This window comes from Leucoraja erinacea, chromosome 30 (genome assembly GCF_028641065.1).
Source record: "Leucoraja erinacea ecotype New England chromosome 30, Leri_hhj_1, whole genome shotgun sequence".
NCBI lineage: Eukaryota > Metazoa > Chordata > Chondrichthyes > Rajiformes > Rajidae > Leucoraja > Leucoraja erinaceus.
Genome location: NC_073406.1, coordinates 6508662 through 6532524, shown reverse-complemented (window position 1 = coordinate 6532524; position 23863 = coordinate 6508662). Strand labels below are relative to the sequence as shown.

Here is a 23863-nt window from a genome sequence, read left to right as displayed (position 1 = left end):
TGCCAGTGTACCAAACACCTTCTTCACCACCATCTACCTGTGACGCCACTTTAAAAAAAGTATGTACTTGTACTCCCAGGTCCTTCTGTTCTAGGACATACCCCAGGCTGTTCTAGGACATACCCCAGGCTGTTCTAGGACATACCCCATGCCCCTACCTTTCACTCTGAAGTCCGTTACCGGCTTGACTTTCCAAATTAGAACATCTCACACCTCTCTGAATTTCTTTCCATTTGTCATTCCTCAGCTCACATCCAGTTGATTGAGATCTCGCTATAATGTTTGCCAAACATCTTCACTGTTTATACCTTCTATTTTAGTAACATCTGCAAACTTACTAACTATGCCTTGTACATTCTCATCCAAATTATTTAAATAAATGACAAATAAACAATGGAGCCAGCACCAATATATTTGGCATGCCAATAGTCATGGGTCTCCAGTCTGAAAAATAACCGTCCTCCATCACCCTCTGCTTCCTACCAAGGAGCCAATTATGTATCCAGCTAGCTCGTAATCTCCCTGACTAGCCTGCCATGCAGGACCTTGGCAAATGGCTCGCAAAATACCATTTACACAACAGTGGCACATTTTTGGAACTATATTCACAAGAAAACCGTGCAGACTCGTTTGCGGAGTATATTCATAACTCACTAGATTTCTAGATATTAAACAAATAATACTGAGAGTGCAGGAAAGTGACATTATGGCAAATGATAAGTCATGATCTTATTGGAAGATGGAACTGGCCTGAGAGGCCATATATGGCTTTCACTGCTTTTATTTCTCAGGAGACACATTAATGGGAAGAAAAATATGTATGCATCTTCATATATGTATAGATAGAGTGGACTTCCCACTCTGAAAGTTTTACCATGCACCTGCTCAAAGTTCTAACTACGCCTCAGTTTAAACAAAACCGGTGCCAACTTTTATAATATCACTTTCAGCTGCTTGGGGGCATGTAAAGTGAAACTCAACATAACAGCACAGTTCAGAATTAACACATTGCTGATACGGTAGCCATCGCAACACATTGTATTCAATGCAACACGAGCAAGTGTGGATTGGCTGGTGCCCCCGGCCTTAGAGACTGTTGCCAACAACATTTCCTGCCGAAATTAACCGCAGATCCCGGGACACGAGTCGGTCCTCGCCGAACCGAACCGTGAGCCAGGTAGGAAGTGAGAATCTCTCATAGGTTACACCCAGATTTGCAAATTTGTTACAATAATCTAAACCTAATCTCGTAAACATTTCCAGTGCAGTCTCCATTAAACCATTTCACTGCATCGATTCATGCATTACGATTCAAAATAATTTAAGGCTATTTCAACCAAAATGATTGCAAAAAGAACAAAGGTTCCCATTTCTTGCCCGGTCCAGTTTACTGGAATTTCTTCATCTGAAAAATTTCACCGAATATTTATAAAATTCCACTGAAGCTTCAGCGATAATCAATGCCAGTTCTTACTAATATTAGTTTCCGTTGTGTTATATTTTGCTCTGTCGATGCTTAATGTTTCTGAATGAAAGGACCAAAGTCAGTTCGAAATGGCATCGTGCAAATGCGCCGCGGTAACTTTCAGCGAGACTGGACAGGACGCTGGCCTGGGCACGATCTTGGAGCAACCGCGTTATGAGGGAAATCACTCACACTATTCCTGCTCACGAATCTCCAGTGATTCTCGGGGCTTTCGAAAAACAGTCGAATTTAAGTAAATTCCTCCACAGTTGAGAAACTGAGTGATGTTTAAAACGCACTTTCCAAGAAACATTTGGACAGATGTAAGAATTTAGAGGAATGTATGGGCTAAATATGTCCCAAATAGGACGAGCCTAGAATGCTAACGGTCGGCGTGGGCAAGAGGGGCCGAAGGGCACACAGCTCTATGACTCTAATATATATTCCCCTCCCATGGGATCTTCTTATTGCAAGTCAGGAGATGCCATATCTGTCATTTTCCATCCTCCTTTCTCACTTTACTGGGCCTCAAACTCTTAAGAAAAAGTTTATTCTAAGAGGGTTGCACTACCAAATTAGAGAGGATTCGCTGTAACTATTGGAGGATGGTGAGATCACAGAAAAATTACTACAGCAATGCCTTTTCTCCCTCTCTAGATTCAGTCATCTCCCTCTGCTTACAGTTGTAGGAAGGAACTGCAGACGCTGGTTTAAACCGAAGAAAGACACAAAATGTTGGAGTAACTCAGCGGGAATGGCAGCATCTCTGGAGAGAAGGAATGGTTAACATTTCGGCTGGACCATAAACGTCACCCATTTCTTCTATCCAGAGACGCTACCTGTCCCACTGAGTCACTCCAGTATTTTGTGCTATCGTCCCTCCACTTACGCCTCCTCTAGGCAGATCATTTCCAATTACCAGACTCGCTCTCAGCCAGCACCACCTCTAATTTCACCAATGTGTGTTCTGGTCTCCATCCTAGTAACAAACACTCTCTATGTTTTCGCAATGAACACTCCCTATGCTCTCTCTCCATCCCTAACCTTCCTCTGAAATTTAAAATATGCATGTTTTCTATTGTTGCCAAGATCTGATCAGATCTTAAAATATCAGATCTTTGACCTGGAACATTAATCTGTTTCCGCCTCTACATATGCTGCCTGACCCGCTGAAAATTTCTAGAATCTGCAGTATTTTCTGCTTTATGAAGTTCTATAAGCAGTTATTGTCTCCACATGAAGAAAGGATATACTTGTCTTGTGGGCAGTTCAGAGAAGGTTTGAAAACATTATGAAAGTAAGCATGCAGGTACGGCAGGCAGTGAAGAAAGCGAATGGCATGTTGGGCTTCATAACAAGAGGAGTTGAGTATAGGAGCAAAGAGTCAGACCACACCTGGAGTATTGTGTGCAGTTTCGGTCCCCTAATTTGAGGAAGGACATTCTTATTGAGGGAGTGCAGCGTAGGTTTACAATGTTAATTCCCAGGATGGCAGGACTGTTGTATGCTGAGAGAATGGAGCGGCTGGGTTTGTATATAACAATTGTATTGTTTGGAGGAGGGAACCAAGTGTAATATATCAAAATTTGCGGACGATACAAAAATGGGAGCAAAAGTAGGGGATGAGGAGGATAGGAAGAGTCTGCAAAAGGATATAGATAAGCTAGGTGAGTGGGCAACAACTTGGCAGATGAAATTTAATACTAATAAATGTGAAGTCATTCACTTTGGGAAAAAAAATGACAGGGCAAGTTATTTTCTAAATGAAGAGGAGCTGCGTTGTAATGCAACGCAAAGGGATCTAGGGGTATTAGTACATGAATCACTGAAAGTTAGTATGCAGGTGCAGCAAGCAATCAGGAAGGCCAATGGAGTTTTGGCCTTTATTGCTAGGGGGATTGAGTATAAAAACACGGAGGTCTTGCTGCAGCTGTACACAGTATTAGTGAGACCACATTTGGAATACTGTGTACAGTTCTGGGGTCCATACTTAAGAAAGGATGTACTAGCCCTGGAGGCAGTGCAGCGAAGGTTTACAAGATTAATTCCTGCAATGAGGGGATTGACATATGAGGAAAGGTTAAGTAGGCTGGAACTCTACTCTTTGGAGTTTAGAAGAATGAGAGGCGATCTCATTGAAACATATAAGATCGTGAGGGGCCTTGATCGGGTGGATGCACCGAGGATGTTCCCAATGATCGGGGAAACTAGAACTAGGGGACATAGTTGCAGAATAAGGGGGGGCTCTTTTAAAACTGAGATGAGGAAGAACTTCTTCACCCAGAGGGTGGTTAATTTATGGAATTCACTGCCCCAGGGAGCAGTGGAAGCAGAAACTTTAAATATATTTAAGACTAAAATATATGTTTTTTTAGCTGCCAAGGGGATAAGGGGCTACGGGGAGAGGGCAGGGATATGGACCTAGGTATGGTTAGTATAGTAAGACCTGAGTGATCTCCTGGACAAGTGTCGATCGCCTAGATTGGGGTCGGAGAGGAATTTCCCGGTTTTTTTTCCCGAATTGGACCTGGGTTTTTATCCGGTTTTTTGCCTCCCCCAGGAGATCACGAGGTTCTTGGGGTGGAGAGGGGTTTAGCGGTATAAAGGGGAGGGTAGTGTCTTGTGTTCTGTGTCTTGTGTCTACTGTTTGTGGGTAAGTGTGTCTGTTTAGTGTTCAGCCATGAGCGAATGGCGGTGCGGGCTTGATGGACCTGGTGGTCTGCTCTCGCACCTACTTTCTATGTTTCTATGTATACTCTGGAATTTAGTAGGATGAGAGGAGATCTTATTGAAACATATGATTATTAAGGGTTTGGACACGCTAGAGGCAGGAAGCATGTTCCTGATGTTGGGGGAGTCCAGAACCAGGGGCCACAGTTTAAGAATAAGTGGTAAGCCATTTAGAACGGAGTTGACAAAACACTTTTTCAGTTGTGAGTCTGTGGAATTCTCTGCCTCAGAGGGCGGTGGAGGCCGGTTCTATGGATACTTTCAAGAGCGAGCTAGATTGGGCTCTTAAACATAGGAGGATCTGGGGATATGGGGACATGGGGAGAAGGCAGGAATGGGGTACTGATTGGGGATGATCAGCCATGATCACATAGAATGGTGGTGCCGGCTTGAAGGGCCAAATGGCCTACTCCTGCACCTATTGTCTATTGTTTGCTAGATTTCCTCCTCGTTGCCAGGGGTTATATTATAAGGAAGAAATACACAGATTGGAGTTTAGATGAACTCCTTTGCTTGGTTGTTGCTGTGAGCATGTTAAAGAATCTTCTGTTAAAGAATCAGTGGGTAAAATCTCAGGATAAGATAACGACCATTTAAGACTCAGACACAGAGAGATTAGCTCTCTCCGGGGTCTGTGAGACAGAATGTGAGCCTGAAATCTTAAGTATACAGAAGCCTGTATGCAATGCCTTGATAATTTGTGTAATTTTGTAGGTGGGGAACTGAACAGATAAGAAAACCATTGCCAGCATTGTCTGCATTCCAAAAGGCCTTTTCGGACAGTTGCTACAACCTAGAGAGCACACAATCACATGTACCTTATAAAGTTCTTGCTTTAAAACCACAACTGATACTAAATGCGCTATTCTGAGGCAAGTAGATTTTTGAGATATTAGATGGTTTGTGGAGACCAGACAGAAACCAATGTGAATGGCAGATTAGTCATGCTTTATTGTTCAAGAAGGAACTGCAGATGCTGGAAAATCAAAGGTAGACAAAATTGCTGGAGAAACTTAGCGGGTGTGGCAGCATCAATGGAGCGAAGGAAATAGGCAAAGTTTCAGGCCAAAACCCTTCTTCAGACTGATGCGGGGAGGGGGGGGGATGGGCGCAGGAAGAAGAAAGGAAGAGGAGGAGCCAGAGGGCTGAGGGAGAGCTAAGAAGGGGAGGAGACAGCAAGGGTTACCGGAAATTGGAGAAGTCAATGTTCAGGCCACCGGGATGCAGACTGACCAAGCGGAATATGAGGTGCTGCTCCTCCAGTTTCCGGTGGTGCTCACTCTGGCAATGGGGGAGGCCCAGGACAGAAAGGTCAGATTCGGAATGGGAGGGGGAAGTTGAAGTGCTGAGCCACAGGGAGATCAGGTTGGTTAATGCGGACCGAGCTGAGGTGTTCGGCAAAACGATCGCCAAGCCTACCTTGGTCTCAATACGCTTGGTCTCAATACGCTTGGTCTCAATGCGCTTAGTCGTGATTTATTCATCATTGGAGCAAATGGCCTATTCCTTTCCATCTTCCTTTCAAGAGAAAAGCAATGCACTTATATATTTCAAATTTAGTATCGCATTGAAATGAGAGGGGAACTCCTAGAAACTATTAATGTTGTAACAGGACTGGACACACTTGATACAGAGAGGATGTTCCCAGTTACCTGAGAGTCACAGCATCATATTTGAGAATCAGAAGAAATCCCTTCACACAAAGGGTGATTAACATGTGGGATTCTGCATCACAGAAGGTAGTGGAGGCCATGTCATTAACTGCATTTTCAATAAGGAGGTAGATATAGTTCTTAATGCCAAAGATATCATGAGATATGGAGGGAAAGTAGGAACACAATATTTAAGTGGATGATAAACCATGATTGTGGTGAATAGAGGAATAAACACCAAGAGTAAAAGACCTACTCCTGCTCCTATTTTCATCATTTCTATTTGGTGCTCGCAATGTGCTCCCTCCTACATTGGAGAAATGAAAACGCAGGCTGGGTATGCATTTGGTCTGCAGGAAGTACCTGAACTGCCAGTAGCCTGTCAGTTTAATTCTCCATCACGCTCTGACCTAACTTCTTTGCCTTTGGCTTCCTATACTGTTCCACTGCAGCTCAACACTTCAACCTTTGATTTGGTTCAAATTTGAATTCAATAGTTTCACATGATCAACCACAACAATCTTGAATCTTGCATATCTGTCTTGTCTACAGATCCCAAATATAGGATTAGTATTTGGGTTACTGTGGAATGCTGATGAATCAAAAATATCACAAAGCTTTTGGACATAGACTGCGTTCATAGCTCCCTTTATTAACTAACGTGTCCATTGGAAGTAAGCTAGCCATTATTGTACAAAACATTATTCCAAAATATGTTTACGTTTCAGAGAGAACCTGGATGCATACTATGCCTCGAGGGAGTGCATCGAGTAATCGTTCCAATGGAAGCGATGGAGAAATGGAAGGGCTTGGTAGGAAATTTATGTACCCAGTTTAAATCTCAAATGTGCATGATGATGCAGCACAGGTTGATTTTAAAATCTTAATGATGTAGATTAATATTTTGGGGCAGTGGAATAATAATAGATAGATGCAAGTTTTTCTTTGAACATATCTCTAAGATTACATTCATCTCCTTACAGCTGAAAGTGAGTTGGGAAAGCTGCAGCATCAGTTCAGAATCATGGAGGGAGATCGGCAGGCATATACCCTGGAGTCCCAGGAGCTGCTGAGGAAACAGTTGTAAGTGTCACCAGGGTACAGGATTCCATATGCAACAGATTGATGTTATTGTAGGACTGGTAGTTGGGATGTATGTGCCCAGGTAGAAATACTGTTTTGATAAAAGATTACTGTGTAATGAGTCAGTGTCACTTATAACTGAAATAAACCTTTCAATTATTCAATTGGAAATTGCCAGTGAAATTAGAATTGATGAATGGGGGCGGGTATTCGGATAAAGTCAATTTCAAAGTCAATTTTATTTGTCACATGAACTTTTAAAGCCAAAACAAAAAGGAGGATTTCAACCATTAAAACAGGTTTCACAGGAATGTTTCAGTGGTGGTTACTGAAGACAAGTCCAGTGGTTACTCTTATCAGACTTGTGCCATAGCTACACAGGCAGTACCCAGGTTACGCAAGGGTTCCGATACAGAGAACTGACCATAAACTGAAATTTTCCAATGTCAAAAACAAACAATTTACCCCAATACTATAATATGTGTAGATATTACAATCTTTGATGTGTAGACTTCGAACGTCAAAATACCTTGGCAGCAGTTTGGCTACAAATTTTGTTTGGAAGTATAATGATTAATTGAATATGTCCTCCATAATTGTTTAAACTGTCGACGACTTCTGATTCCAGTCTTACCTGAGAATTTCTACAGGAAGGTTTGTGAATGTGTTTCATCTGGAGTAGAAATATTGGTTTATTTTCTTGTGATATTTCTCTTGGTCACATTTCTATGTACACAACATGTATATTCATTTCACTGGTGTGCGTTAATGACAAGGGCAGAAATCACTCTATGGTTTGGGAGAAAATGTTCAGTGCGCTTTTTAGGTGCAGTGATCTTTTTTCAAAGGGATGAACCTGAGTCAAACTTATTTTTGACATGGGAAAACTTGTGTAAAGTTGGATCTCTGCAAGTCAGGTCAGCTGTATCCTGGGGACTGCCTGTACTGTGAAGGGTTGTAAGGTGCTTCTTTATATAAGTTCTGAACAGGCCTAGAATAGTTTCTTTTGAAATGCTATTTGCAAGTCCTTTGATTCTTGATCCTTCTGATTTTAATAGGGCAGATATCGAGAAAATGAAAAAGGATCGCGAGGAGTTAATGTTAAATCTACAGCTTTTGGAGAGCAAACACAATCAGCAGCAGGACCAGGAGGACATGGAAAGTATTCAGAACAGCTTGAGTTACCAGGAGAAGCTGGAGGAACAAATCACCAATGAGAAGCAAAGTATCAAGGATCTGGAAGTGGAGGTGAAGATGTGGCTTACTACTTGGCATTGATAGCAAGGAAATTGAACTTCTGTTGGAAATGAAATCTGAGCCAGGATGCCCAGAGGTGGGAGATTTCTTTACAGTAGAATATACAACAGTAGCGGACCCTTCTAACCCGCAATGTCCATGCCAAACATGATGACAAGATAAACTAATCTCCTCTGCCCCCATGTAGTTCATATTACCCATTCCCTGTATATCCATGTGCCTATCTAAAAACCCCTTAAACACTACTATCGTATCTGTCTCCACTGCCACCCACCACCTTCTGTGTAAAAAACCTTGTCCTGCATATCTCCTTTAAACTTTGCCACTCTCTATTTGATTCTACTTCCGGATTTACTATCCACAACAGGAGAATAATTTCAGGAAATAAACGTTTGCTAGCAAGATGCTGCTCCAGGCCCACAGAATTGCTGTGTTGGGGTGGGACTAGATAGACAATGCACGATGCAAGGAGAATTTGAACCGGGTTCAAGGCAGGAATCTGGGGGAGATGCCGCAGCTGGCGGTCAACATTCCTAATCGTCATGAGTGCACAAAGATGTGTTTAACACTTCAGTTGTCAGGGCCTGATTATATTAATACTGCCTCTGCAGGGATTTCTGCTGTCTAGACTCAGGAAGGATTAGACCCCATAGACATAACTGGACTTCATTTGTTGCTTGACTTTGGTAATAGAAGTTTGCATGCTGGGATAATCAGGTCTGCTAAATTTGGCACATCTGGGAACAGTGCAGATTAAGAACATAGAACAGTGTAGCAAAGGAACGGGCCCTTCGACAGACAATGTTTGTGCCGAACATATTGTTAAGTTAAACTGAACTCATCTGCCTGTGCATACTCCATATCCCTCTAATCATTGCACTTCCATGTGCCTATCTAAATGCCTCTTCAGTGGCACTTTCACATCTGCCTCAACCACCGCCCATGGCAGGGCATTGCAGGCCCCCATTACTCTCTGTGTAAGTAAACTGCACCACACATCTCCATTAAACTTCGAACTTTACAGCTATGACCTCTAGTGTTGGACATTTCTACCCTGGGAAAAACAGTTCTGATTGTCTACTCTAGCTGTGCCTCTCATAATGTTATATATTTCTATCAAGTCTCCCCTCAACGTTCCAAAGAAAACAAACCAAGTGTATCCAACCTCTCCCATATCTGAATCCATCTAATTCATGCAGCATTCTGGTAAACCTTGTCTGCACCCTCTCCAAATGCCTCTACATCTTCCCTGTAATAAAGCGTCCAGAACTGCATGCAATACTCCAAGTGTGGCCTAACCAAAGTCCTAGAGAGCTGCATCATGACTTCCTGACTCTTATATTCAATACCCTACCACTGAAGGCAAACATACTGTATGCTTTCTTAACCACCCAACTTCTTGTGCTGCCAGCTTCGGTAAGCAACTGCACATCAATGCTGTTAAGGGTCTTGTCATTGACTATGTGCTCTCTGTGTACATTCAACCTCCCAAAGTACAACACCTCACCCTTGCTTGGGTTAAACTCTATATGCCATTTCTACGCCCATTTCTGCAGCTGGACTATATCCCCTTTATCCTCTGACACCATTCATCGCTGTCTGGAACTCCTCCAATTTGGTGTCGTCAGCAAACCTACTCACCATTCCATCTACATTTATCTGCTCCTCCTTAACTGGTTCTGCTGGATGCTCAAAATCCTTCAGTGCATCTGGTGCAGCAGAGCTCCAGACCTCACCAGTGATAATTCTTCATGGAACCGAACACCATGAGTGATGCAGGAATGTTTTATTTGTACAAAACAAATCCTGCTATTGCCGTTGCTCGTGTAATTTACAGACAGATCATTAGCTTGAATTCTGGCTTATTTCCCCTCGGGAACAATGAGGGTATCAGATGCTTGTTAAGTTTAGTTGCTGTGACCCACCTATGGGCTAAATGCTGAGACTTTGCCCAGTGGTTCAGTTACATAGTAACCACATCAATCACTAAGATGTCCGGTCCGGTGGGCGGCGCGACTCTCGTCAGCAGCGGCCTCTGCAGTCTGTCCACGTTTTATTATTTTTCTGTCTGTGTTTAAATGTAGTTTTTGGCTAAATGCTGAGAAACTTTTTTTCTCTCCCCACTGGAGACCCGACCTTTTCAGTTTCCGATGTCGTTGGGCCGCAATAGAGCGGCCTCCAACAGGAAGAAGCCGGGGACTCTGGTCAATCTGGCCTCCGGAAGATGCTGCTGCTGCTGCGGCCTGACCGGAGACGGAGGTCATACCTGACTTGCCCTCCCTGGAAAGAGACCGCTTTCAGGGCTCTCGCAACGGTGACTTCCCCCGCTTTGACATCATTGGAATCTCGGGACTCTGCGAGCGCACGCCGGGGGCTCTTTGTGCGACCTCGCACCACCCGGCGTGGCTTTAATGGCCGCGGGACAACTGCAAATGGGGGGGGGAATCAGTGGAGAGATAAGTTTAAGGCCTTCCATCACAGCGATGGATGGATGTTTATGTAAACTTGGGTCTATGTGTTTGTAATGTATGGCTCAGGCAGCATTTCTGTGGAGGGTCCAAATGACAATAAATGTATCTTAGACAATGTATCTTGATGTCATGGTTTGGGACCCTTTAAATTTGACTTTACATTGTCTCCCAATCATTTGTTGTGACACAAGAAACTGCAAAGCTGGAATCTGGAGTAAAAAAGGTAGTTCTGGGTGCAATTAGGGAGATGGATAGACAATGGTGGTTTGGGACCCTTCTGACTGATGTAATCATTTGTTGCTAAGCTGCTCAAAGGTAGTTCTGAATTAGAACTGGTGCTCAGAAACCTGCCAACCTTCTTGTATCATTCTCCAATCCCTTGTTTGAACACCAGCATCCCTTCCCAAAATAGAATATCCTGTGGGTATAGAAATATACCATAATATTCTGTGGCTTATTAAGATTTGTATATTTCAATGTCTGTGGATGTGAATCTCCATGACTGTGAGGACATTGATGTGTATCCGTTTGAGCGTATGTATGTTTGAGGGTACCGCTGACTGTATGCCTGCATATATGTGCTCACATACATTGTCTGCATTCACACAAATGGGAGTATCTGTGACTGTGTATCTGTATCAATAAACATTTCTTGTAAATTCCTTTTAACTCTTTTCAATACAGATAAAGGTCTTGGAGCAAAAAATCTTCGAGCAGAAGAAGAGGTTGTGTACAGGTGTTAACGTTAAAGCAATGAATGAACAGCTGACGAAGAACATTGGGGTCATGGAGGACCGTCAGGACAGGGTAAGAATTCCCAGAGGGTGAACAAGGAGGTGAAGGCCAATAATCTGAATGTTCTTCAAGGAACTGGCATAGACTCTTTGGGCCAAATGGTCTCCTTCTGCGCTGTAACAAATCCATGATTCAACTCCCGTGCAGGAAATACTGCTGAAGTGAATTTAAAGGATGACAGAGGAGTTATGGCCACAAATGGTAAAAATCTGCTCAGTTCCAATGTGGTTATAGAGGGACTGCTTTTAAATTCTCAAATTGAATCTCTTTCTCTTCTTTTTAATCTCGTATTGCATCTAATTGAGCTTCAGTTTCGATGGGCTTGGGCACTTTCATGCCTGTCCTTGGCACGAATATTTGCAGAACTGCACAGAAGGTGTGACAGCTGTGTACCGAATTGAAAAATAAATAGATAATTCTGGAGATGAATATCAATGTGAATCCAGATTACTTTAACTAATTAGTTTTGAATGTTAATGAACACTCCAGATCAGTTACCAACCGATCTAGGATCCCTAATTTTATGCGCAGAGCTGCATTAAGAGGCGTTGTGGAACCAAGGCTCTCCTTAACCATGTTGTGACTTTTATTTTAACTACAGGCACTTTCTTGTTCTTATTCAGTCCTCATCCCACTTTGAGCTGCTAGGTTAACTTGCGTTCTGAATACCTAATCTATCAGGACTGAAACCTAAAAAAAAAAGATTCAATATACAGTTTGTGGAAACAACAAACTACTAATGCTAATTTACCAAAAACACACAAAGTGCTGGAGTAACTCAGTGGGTCAGGCAGCATCTATGGAGATCATGGATAGGTGATGTTTGGGGTCAGGATCCTTCTTCAGACTGATTGTAGCAGAGGCAGGGCAGGAAAGCTAGGAGGGGGGGGGGGAGGGGGGGGATAGGCAGATGTTTGGACAGAGGCCAGAGATGAAAAAACAGAAGGTATGAGATAAAAGGATTAGAGTTGTGAACTGGGAAGCTAGAGAAAGAAATGTAATTGGAAGGGGAGAAATAGGGTTGAGTCCAGGTGGTTTGAGGGCAAAGAGGGAGAGGGGAAAAAAGGTGTGGGGGGTTGTAGTTACCTAAAATTGGAGAATTCAATTTGTTTGTTTGTCAGCGATCCATACGGAATACAAGGTGCTGTTCCTCCAATTTACGTGTGGCCTCACTCTGATCATAGAGGCCCAGGACGGAAAGGTCAATAGCAAGAAGAGTTAAAATGTTTAGCAACCGGGAGATCCAATAAGCCTTGGCAGACTGAGATCGATGAAATGGTCTTTGAGTCTATGCTTTGTCTTACTCATATACAGGAGGCTACATTGGGAACACCAGACGCAGTAGGACTGCTGGGGTCCCTGGATGGACGTGAGGGCAGAGGTATAGGGACAGGTGTTACATCTCCTGCGGTTGCAAGCAAAGAAACCGGGGAGGGGGTGGTTTGAGTGGGGAGCAATGAGTGAACCAAGGATTGCAGAGAGAGCGGTCTCTGCAAAAGGGGGTGAATGTGGGAAGATGTGACTGGTGATGGGATCACGTTGGAAGTGACAGAAATGTTGGAGAATAATATGTTGGATGCAGAAGTTTGTGGGGTGAAAGGTGAGGACTCTATGCTTTTTCTTGGGGGACAGGGACTTTACTGTCTCATAATTTTAAATAATTTGCAGAAATTATTCACCCCCATTTACAGGCACTGAGGAAATTCAATACCCAGCTGATGAGAAATGGACAGCTGAGGAAACAAATTGACATACTGCGTGTTGAGCGTTCAAGGTTTGAGCAGCTCTACAGGAAGCTGGAAAAAGTAAGGATTAAAATAATTTTGCTCCATAGTTTATATATTATCTTATGCAGGAATGTGTCTCCTCTAGCTCAGGGTTTAACGTGACTGCAGCCCAGAGTCAGAGGCTTCACAAATGTAAGTTACAATTCTCATGGGAGTGCGTAGATCCTCACCATTCTGCATACTGAAAACGTATCTTGCTGCAGAAAATTGGAAAGGTGATTCTTTGTTTTTCAATTTCCTCTTCTGCGGCACTCAGGAGATTAGCATTTACCCATCCCAATTGGTACTAGATGCAAGCCTTAACATAGTGGTAGAAAATAAATTGTGTGGACAATCTGGCAGATATTCATTTACTTCTTGGGTGAGTCCACAAGTTGTTAAACTTACTAAATTTGGTTTCACGGTTTTTGAGAGTGGGGTTTAAACACTCTTATCTCCGGTTTCTTCACTAGATTTACTTAGTGGGATCCTAAACTTGCCTTTGCTCCTGTGGACTATTTTCTGTGCAGATCACGATGCCTTATCAGGACCAATCCACATACCTTTGACATCACACCTAGGCACGAATAACTCCGGGCAGGACCAGGTTCAGAAACATAAATTGGAGGCTGTGGAAAGGAACTAAATCACACTGAATTTTAAAAAAAGGCCAATCTGAATGAGTGGTGGGAGACTCTCAAGCTGAATGGCCTTTTCTTATCCCTTGTTCCTTTGATTGTTGGTTACTCACACTAATTGAAGCTGCTGTAATTACATAAAGAAAATCTGACATTTCGTAACCCCAGTGCATCATCTAACCTCAGACATTTGATGTACCTCTCTCACTGAATAGGAACTTCTTGAGACTCGGAAGGAAATCGGTTCCGTGATTGACATTTCGACAGCCGCCTATGATGCCAGGTGATGAGATTGTGCGTCAGTGACACTCTTCTCAGCTCTTTTTCCCCTCATCTCAATTAGCAGATCGAAGCAGCCTTCTGAAATATTTCACCACAGCGAGATAGGGTGATTTCTCAGTGGTCTGCTGGAAACCAATTTATTATCCCTTGAGTTACCTGAAATTAAATATGCATGCATAGTGAAGACCAGACAAAATGCAGTTGATGAACCATCTCTAAGGTTCCCCGTCCCAAACGGTCCATTAACCCCTCCACCACCTCTTGTTATTTGATGTATCCTTTTGAGATTCTCAGTTTTCTGTGGGACCAGAAGTTATTTATGTTTCAGTGTTCTAATGTGATATCAAGGAAACTAAAATACAAAGGACAAAACTGTCCCCACTTAATCCTCTGCAGGTTTAATCGATTAAAGTTGTAGCAAAAGGACCAGCAAGGTTATGGGTCATCATCTGTGCTGAGTTAAATGCTTTTAGACTGAAATGTGATAATTGGCCTCAGCACTCAAAAGGCTGAATGAGGAAACAGCAAGACAGAACCTTAGTTTTGAAAGCTATCTAGTGATTCCTGAATGCCAGCAGATTCCTAATGACTATATGATATGAATCGATCTGACCTGGTTGTGAGATTCACTTTGGTGCAATAGCTCAGTAACTCCCCTTGTCTAGACTAAAGCGGGTGATGTAGGCTAATAAACCATTTCATAATATCAACAATCACCACAAAGCATTGGACTGGAGCAAGGTTCCAATGGGCTGAAATAAGGTTTTCCATTTCCTTCTCAAAGAAATATACCTTTGAATACTGGTCTTGTCAGCAGCACTAAAGTCCCGAGATGGATGCGGTCAAAGATACTCATGGAATCTAATTCTGGCATAGATTGAAGAAAATATTTCCCTCTGTGGCATGAAGTAACATCTATCTAATCTGTTTCCAGGGATGAAGCACAGACAAAGATGCTTCAATTGAAGGAGAAGGCAGAGAAGGACCTGGCACTGCATGCAGCCGAGATGAAAGAACTTCAGCGAGTCATTGACCATGATAAAAAGCTGAAGGAGTTCATGGCAATTAAAGCTCAGGAGCGCTCTGGTGAAGATGAAGCTTTATATGGCATCTACAAGAAAGGTGAAAATGATAATTAAATAACATTGCCTGAGCAATGCTTGCATGAGAGACAAACATTTTTATTACTCATTCTCAGGGTGTTGGTGTCAAAGGGAATGCCAGGCAGTTAACTGCATTTGCCAAACACCCTGATTATAATACAACTGGGGGTCTCAATAACACACTTCAGTTAGAAGTTAAAAATAGTGTTGTGCCACTGGATCAAATAAAGGACACATAGTGAAGACAACATGTTTCCATCCCTAAAATTAATTTGTGAATGAGTTGGGATTTTAAACCAACCAATAAGGTTTGCAGTCACATATGCTGACACCACATTAAAAAAAAACGAAATCCAATTTCTCATAGAGCCCAAATGAGATTTGAACTAGTTTCTGGATTCCACGTCCAATAATGTTTGTTAAATCCTCTGTGGTAGATCAGCTACAGTGGCGCATGACACTATGACACCCTGTGCTCCTGCTCCAACTGGAATAAATAACGTACATGAAGTTATTTACTCAATTTGAAGTGCACATCATGAGACTCTGAGACAATTTATACTTAATTGATCATCTGGTCAATGGAGTCTGTGTGGACAGTTCGGAAATCTAAGTAAATGCAAGAGTGCAGCACCAATTTTACTGGTCTGTTTAGGAGCTCTGATCATTTCTTGTGGAAGTTTGAGTGGACATTGAGGACAACGAGATCACAGAAATGTACACGTACTCTCTTATAATGTTATAGACCAGGATGCTGCGAGAAAGAGAAAAGACCCAAAGGAGGAGACTATGGAGATGTATGAGGCCGTCTTTCAGCAGATCCGTGCACTCACAGGGGAGGACAACTTGGATGCACTGGTCGCAATGTTTGTTGAAGGTAAGTAAATACTTTCAGCCTTCCAATTGTGAGGAGAAAGATTTGATCTATGTACCAGGTTCAAAACAAAGCATGATGGTGGGAATGGGGAAAATGCAGAGGAATGAGGAGTGGTGGTTGGTGAGAGGGGGGAGTGGAGTTTGGGGCAAGTTGGAAGTGATACTGATTAATTAGGGATTGAAAATTACGAGAGGCACAGACAGGGTATACTATTTCCCAGGATGGAAATGTCAAATACTAGAAGATTAAAGTAAGAGGGGCAAAGATTAAAGATGTGTGGGGCTTGTTTTTAACACAATGGGTGGTGGGTGCCTGGAATGTGCTGCTAAGGGTGGTGGTGGAAGCAGGTACAATAGTGACATTTAATAGGCTTTTAAATAGACACATGGATATGTGGAGAGATATGGATCATGTACAAGCATTTAAGATGAATTGATCTGGAAATCATGTTCGGCACAGATATTAAAGGTCAAAGGCCCAAGAAATTGAGGGATTGTAATTCTGATTTTAGCGGCACTGGCTTTGTTCAATAATGTGGAAATGGCTCCCTGAGGGATTAAGACTTCATAAATTCATTAAATTAAAAAATCAGATAGCGTACCTTTTCTGATTTTAACTTCCAGATTATGATGGTGTTTTTTCTCCAATAGTGGAAGATCGTAACTTTGCACTGTTTAATTACATCAATGAGCAGAACAGTGAAGCTGAGAAACAGCAGGAGGAGATTGTGGATGTAAGTCAACTGAATCAAATGTTCTTCAGAAACCCAGGTTGCAGGGGAGATGCTGGTAATACTGGGCACCATTTTACTTGCAAAGAATGGAAGATGAAGTGAATTCGAATTTGGGGATGTGAGGACCATCCTTGGGTTTCAAATGTTGTAGATTGGAGGAGATAAGATACCGTTTTCTGATCCTGAGATAGAAACAGTTTAAGCATATGATTGGTGAGCTTTGATTTCAACATTAAATATTCAACATATTACTCACTTATGCAAGAGGTTCATTACGGTAGGTAATTAACCTATGAAGATGTCTTTAGGATATGAGGAAACCAGTGCATTTGGTAGAAACTCACCATGTCACAGGCCAGGGAGAATAAGCAACTGCCTATATAAGCCCGAGGTCACGATCGACCCTGAATCATAATGTCATGGTGTCCTACAGAACAGAAACAGGCTCTTTGGCCCACCATGCCCTTGCCAACTATTAAGTACCTATCTATACTAATCCCATTTTACAGCACAGCAGCACTCCACCCAGGCATTTTATTCCACACTAAGTGAATTTTCCCCCCCTCAAATCTCCTACTGGGCTGTGGGCCGAACATCAAAAATGTGTCTAGAAATCAACTTACATGACCCATGTCTCAGAACAACATGAAATTTTGCACAGATTTTAGATGAAATATAATTGAGACGGAAGTCATAACTCATCAGTGCCAAAAGTTGCACATTAATTAAACTATTTAGAAAACACTTTCCCATTGCTTTTTTGAGGAATCATCTTCGGCACATGCAAGTAGCCCTACAAAAACAGCAGTAACTACAATTAAAAATTCTGAGAAAAGCAAAAAGATAATGATGGTGGATTTTATTTTTGAAAACAGAAAAATTATTGCAAACACTCAGCAGGTCAGGCAGCATCAGAAAGTTCATTGATCTGAAACAATAATCTTGTTTCCCTCTCCACAGATGCTGCCTGAACTGCTTGGTATTTTCAGCATTTTCTGTTTTTATTTCTCATTTCAAAAGTACTTAATTTTCTGTTTGTTTCTGTGATTATTGCTATTAAATGAGTCTCAGTTCAAGTTGGTGAGCAATATGTTTCAAGCCATCTCTCTGAAACATTAATGTAATTTATTCTCTCATAAATTAATTTCATATATGCCCCAGATCCAGGCACAGATTGAAGCCTTCAAATCACAGGAGATGCAACTGGAACAAGATCGTAAACGTGTCATGCAGAAGATTGAAACTCAACAAGAGGAACTGAGCAAACAATGCGAGTTATACGAGAGCAGGCTCACAGTGGGCAAAAAAATACTGGATCAACTCAAAACTGGTATTTGTTGTTTCCTGAATTACTATGCTTTCACTATTTTGGTACAAGAGTAAGCACAAGAGTGAGGCTATGTTTTCCGGCAGGAGAGAGAATCAATCCTTTCAACTCTTCACTATCAGGTCTGATTATTGAAGGTACTGAGGATTCCGCTCATGAAGTCCCAAGTCTATACTTTGACAGCAAGTTCATTAGTTGGGTGTTTAGTTCCCTCACCAGAACTGTCAACATCTTTTCAATTACTCTACAAGGCCCAAGTCTGGTATATTCTCTGAATCACTGCTTTTGTAATTGCCCAAGCTACCTACCATTTATTCTGGAAGTCCACATGCTCCACATCATATGGTTCTGCAAATCATCATGTGTAAGGCTTCAAGGTTTGTTGGGGTGTGGGCAGAGAATATTTGCGATGCTTCACTGTACCTGATGGTCACCTTACAGGGCTTTATCCTACCTCAGGTGGATAAATCAGTGATGCAAAGACAAGTGTTACCATGTACTGAGGTTCTACCAGCCCCAACTCAGAGATCTGCTTCTGACCACCCAATGCCAACCCCCTACCCCCTCAAAAAACCTCAGTTCTTCTAGATGATGTACCATTAAAGAAATCTCAGAATCCATTTGAGCACAAACCTATTGGGCAATGATTGATTTGGAATGTGTTAAGACTCCTAAGGAGAGAGTGTTTCCCTTGAGCAGAAGGTGAATTGTCTTCTGACTGAAACTTGTTTAATAGTTACCAGGTTAAAGGTGGGAGAAGCTCTTCCTGTCCTGTCCTTCAAGTTCATTTAGTACCTCGTGTCAAAACTGTTTAATTGCCACATGCACTAAAACAGAACAATGAAATTCTTATATGCAGCAGCACAACAGGCTTGTAAATACCTTATAAATAACATAATAAACAAACTAATTGGGGAGATGGTACCATTGAGCTAACATGAGAATACACCTTTGATGGAAGGTGTAGAGTGACATTTTGGACATTGACATTCACCTGGATTTGTTGCCTTATAGGGCAGCATGGCGATATAAATATTTGTTGCTGCTGACGACCACCCACCAATCTGAAACCTGCTATTCCTCCAGCAGAGGGAGTTATCTATGACTAAACTGTCAATTAGCAAAGACCCAGGAGTATATGCAGTGGAAAACATTGAAGCAAGGTGCAATCTATGAAAAGAACCTTTGGGGAAAGGCTGAACTTTTTGCACGCTGCCTGAAAAAAGAATGTCACTGTGTAATTCTACAATTAAGCATCAAATTACTCTGCAGAATATACACATATTTCATATTTCCTCATGACAGTGAAACAAGCTATCCAACCATATTGCTTGTAATTATATAAAATCTTGCCTTTATATGAGTGAACTGTGCATGTCCACACTTTCAATGTAAATACTTTCTACTAAATTAAGCAGTTTTATTTAAAATTCCTGATAGCAACAGTATACAAAGAAAAGGCATGAACTAATCCTCTAGACCTCTAACATATAAGGTCTCTTCACTTCATGCTTGGGTCTACTGTAGATTTATTAATACAGATTACAAAGGATCATCAACAATACCATCATTGTTAAATCACATGACCACCAGGAGGTAGAAGATGAATTAGATGGACCTTTGCCTTTGCTCATTCATTTGTTTCTGTGTCTCTATCTCACTTGATGACTATATAACTTATGAGATAACATGTGATAGAGTGGAACATTCACAGATGTGGTCATTACCAGAGCCTCCAATGTAGAAGGTAACTTGAAATTACTATACACACCCATTGTTGTGTGGACAGTCTATTTTAATTGTCAATGAGTATTGCCTTTCTGATATTATTTGTGTTCTGAATCAAGTTAAGATTTTACACCAGAAGTTCTGGGTGCCCCACAGGTGTGCAGTCTATTTAATATTGCACCCACCATATTATGTGGTGTATTGGCCAGTCTTATCAATGAGGCCCACACCTCAGTATTTAAAAAAGAACAGATAATTGACCTTTGCACCCTTGGGCTAGGAATGACTGAATTAGGCAAAGTTCATGCTCCTGAGTATTATCACTGACACTCCTGAAGCTGTGATTGTGAAATATGGGTGGATGTGAGCTGTATTGTGATTTTCTTCTCCTCATTACCAAAGACTTGTTTTCCATACCCAGTCATGGAGATTGGACCCTTGTGCTTTGCTTTGACCAATCTAGGTAGAAAAGAGCATCATTGAGAGGCAAAATAAGTAAAATAAATTGTGTTAAATCCCATTGAGACCACTTTTCATTTGAAATGTATTTCATCTACAGGAATTGAATCATTGTTTAACAAAATAAACTGTGATCGATCAATATTGGATGAAATGTTGGGATCTTCATCTGGAATTCGAGATAACAACGTGATGCAGTATCTGGGCCTCATTGAGCAGCGTACCAATGAGTTATTATCCATCCAATCCTACCTTTTATCCAAGGTATCTTTGCATCACTTCCTTAACTCACAGTCTCTGCTTTGTGGTTTATTATGAGCTGTGTGTAGGCAGTTACATGGTAATACTGACCCCACGAGATATTTTCTGTGCATGACAAATGCAGGGCTGATTTGTGCCATCCAGTGAGAGACAATGTCCAAATACATTATTTGAACTCCAGAAGAGAATAAGGGGATGTGCCATTTTTAACAAGGTTGATTTCATTTTATGTAATGGCTTCAGCTGCCGCTCCCTGCTGTTGAGAGGAACTTGCTGGGTGCAAATTGGTTGCTAAGTTTCCCACATTCCAACAGTGAACACTTCAAAAGTACTTTAAACCAGTCTTGTCACCCATCAGGAATCCCATCTGCCAAGACAGCATCACAGTGGTTCTGTGCACTTGTACATTAGATGTTGCAGCACTAAGCTAGGCTGACCAGGATCCCTGTCTGATCTTCAGTCTCTGATGAGTTAGCTCGTGTAGGCTCCGATGCAGCTGCAATAGTGAAATTGTGATGCTTTCAAGGTAATTTCTGTCCCATCTGTGCCAGTTTTTAGAAGGCGCTTGTGTGAGGATCATAACTGAAATAGTCGAGAGCAGCAATGAGATCTTCCATGCTCAACAGCTCACTGTCTGTGTTCATATATGAAGAATGAGCACATGGCCAAGACACGTGGATGATGTTTGCATCCCTCTTTCCAAACAATAGCCAGTGCCTTCCACGAATGTAGAGGAGGAATTTGAAAATATTTGATATAGATGACAGTATTTGTAACTAGTACATAAATTATGAGGTAATATTGTTTATTATTATTGCTAAATAGAAAATATCACGAGAGTTTAGTTTTACACTGGAAATCTCTAGATCCTAGATCCTGACATATGGAAAGACTCCTTTAGTGCTATATGATTTCACATGGGGGATAGTGTGTACATGGAACTAGCTGCCCGAGAGTGTTGCAGGTAAGTGCAGTTACATTGAAAAGATACACAGAGATGTACATGGATAGGAAATGTTTGGAAGGATATAGGACAGGCACGAAATGGTATATTGGTTAGCACAGCTGAGGTGGGTCTATTTCCGTGCTGTTTTGTTCAATGACACTAATTCTCAAGATGGATTATCGCACATAAATGTTTATTGATCAATTGAATTCAATCAAATTTTGACCAATCTTGGCGAGTCTGAGTTTGAAGCAAAATGACTTATCGTTTTGTGTTTTATTTACTCCAGGATTATGACCAGCCTTATGACCCACGGAAAACTGCTATGCTGCTGATGGGTCAGAGTTTGGAGAATCCCACTCAGCCAGTCTACATTGAACCTCCTACCACAGGGTTTGTAGCTCCCAGACTCTTAGGGAGGAACAAAGATCAACTCAACCTCTAAAGTATCTTATGGAGATTGCAAACTGATGAATTAAACTGATGATTGGTGGGGTGGTACTAAAAGGAAATAGTGAACAAGCGGGCCATTTTACAAGGAAAATAATACCAGACAATAAGCAAATATAGTGTGCATGTTCACTGAAACAATAATGTTTCAGTGGGTGCAAGAATATAAATATTATGCCGTGATGTGTGAACTTTGGGGGAAAAAGGCAATGGAAACTGTCCTCTAAAGGTTTAGTTTAGAGATACAGCGCGGAAACAAGCACTTCAGCAAACCGATTCCCCTTAACACTACCCTATACACACACTAGGGACAATTTTACATTTATACCAAGCCAATTAAGCTACAAACCTGTACATCTTTGAATTGTCGGATGAAACCGAAGATCTCGGATGCAGGTCATGGGGAGGATGTACAATCTCTGTATAAACAGCACCCATAGTCAGGATCAAACACTGGTCTCTGGCGTTATGTCACCGTGCCACATTAGGTTATTGTGTTCAGGGTAAGAGGGCGAAATATGAGCTGGGGAGAGAAGTATTTGGAACAAAAAACTTGCAAATGGTTCTCATCCCTGATGATGTTTGGAATTTATATTGAGTGAAGGTAATAGTTGGATCAAGATGTAAAGAAAGTATTTTTGGTAAAAATTTTCATTCCTCCATTTCTAGAAATGATTATGACAGCGATGTTGACTCTCCAGTGACCGATGAAGAGGAGAGGCCCCTGACTCAGAATGAACTACGGCAAAGAATAATGAAAGGAGTAAGTTATGTGCCAATGCTGTGTGCCTGATTAATGTGAACTGATCAGTGCTGAGTATCATTGTATCACTGCCATCTCTCTTCGATGTTAAAGTCTGGTCTAGACACAATTTCACATTCAACCATTCCAAAACATGAAGACTCCTAGCCAGATCCAACTGCACTGGTGAATTTATGGTATTTTTGTGTTTGCCCAAATGACCTGCTGTTTTTATTAGCAGCAGGAAGCTGGGAAATGTTAAAACCCACACAGATTCACCATAAGAAATTGTCTGATCATCACTTTAAGGTCTACGTGGTTTCCTAACTGGATTTCTTTTTGATTCACTGCACATTTATCCTTCTTAGACAGTCCTTCAGGATTGAGGATGACTTGCTTCCACTTGTCTTATGGGTCTGAAGTGGCTGATGAGACCAATGTGGGAACTGCAGACGCTTCCATAGATGGAGGAGAGGGCACTTGATGGGGCAGTTGGCTGGATAATTCATGAGGTGACATGATCATTCTGCCAGTTATGGGCATTTAAGTCATAGTGCTGTGTATTCCTGATGCATCAATGCCAACATGCTACACTTTGAGTAGTCATGGGTGAGAGATTCACAGGAGTCAGCAGGGCTATTTAATTTCTGCACAGAGGCTTTGTGCATAGGATTCTTTTGTTCTGGCCACTTGATAGTCCCCCTTCCTGAAGTGACAAAGTTGTGCACTGAACTTAACACAAAAACAGAACATTGCACATGCTTACCTGGTGTACCTGCATATCAGCCTTTTGTGAATCGCACATCAGGACCTCTAGATCCCTTTGCATCTCAGAGCTTTGTATTTAGATAAAACAATTTCACAATCCCGTCTATTTGTGTATAATGGTCACCCCTATCTCTTTTGCCATGGCAATGACAAGTTCAGTCATTTCATTTATCATTATTTTTAGGTGATGAAGAAAGAAGCTAAGGCATTGAAGAAAATAGACCGCTCTCTTCAAAAATCCTGAAATGTTCAAAGGATCAACTAAGAAACTTTTTTTTTTTTTTTTAATTTCAAAAGAAACTTTTTTTTTTTCTTTTTTTTCCAAAAGAA

At 41.6% G+C, this 23863-nt stretch overlaps 1 protein-coding gene across 1 annotated transcript; it reads left to right on the top strand.

Moving 5' to 3' along the window:
* The first annotated feature begins 1043 nt into the window (after positions 1-1043).
* Positions 1044-23858, top strand: odad1 (outer dynein arm docking complex subunit 1). The gene is made up of 15 exons (XM_055659291.1): positions 1044-1177; positions 6576-6659; positions 6831-6930; positions 7989-8178; positions 11343-11465; positions 13145-13258; positions 14073-14140; positions 15074-15261; positions 15988-16119; positions 16770-16852; positions 18014-18182; positions 20467-20630; positions 21863-21966; positions 22693-22786; positions 23718-23858. The coding sequence occupies exons 2-15, from the start codon at positions 6587-6589 to the stop codon at positions 23775-23777; spliced, it is 1662 nt and encodes a 553-aa protein (XP_055515266.1). The 5' UTR covers positions 1044-1177; positions 6576-6586; the 3' UTR covers positions 23778-23858.
* Positions 23859-23863: the final 5 nt, after the last annotated feature.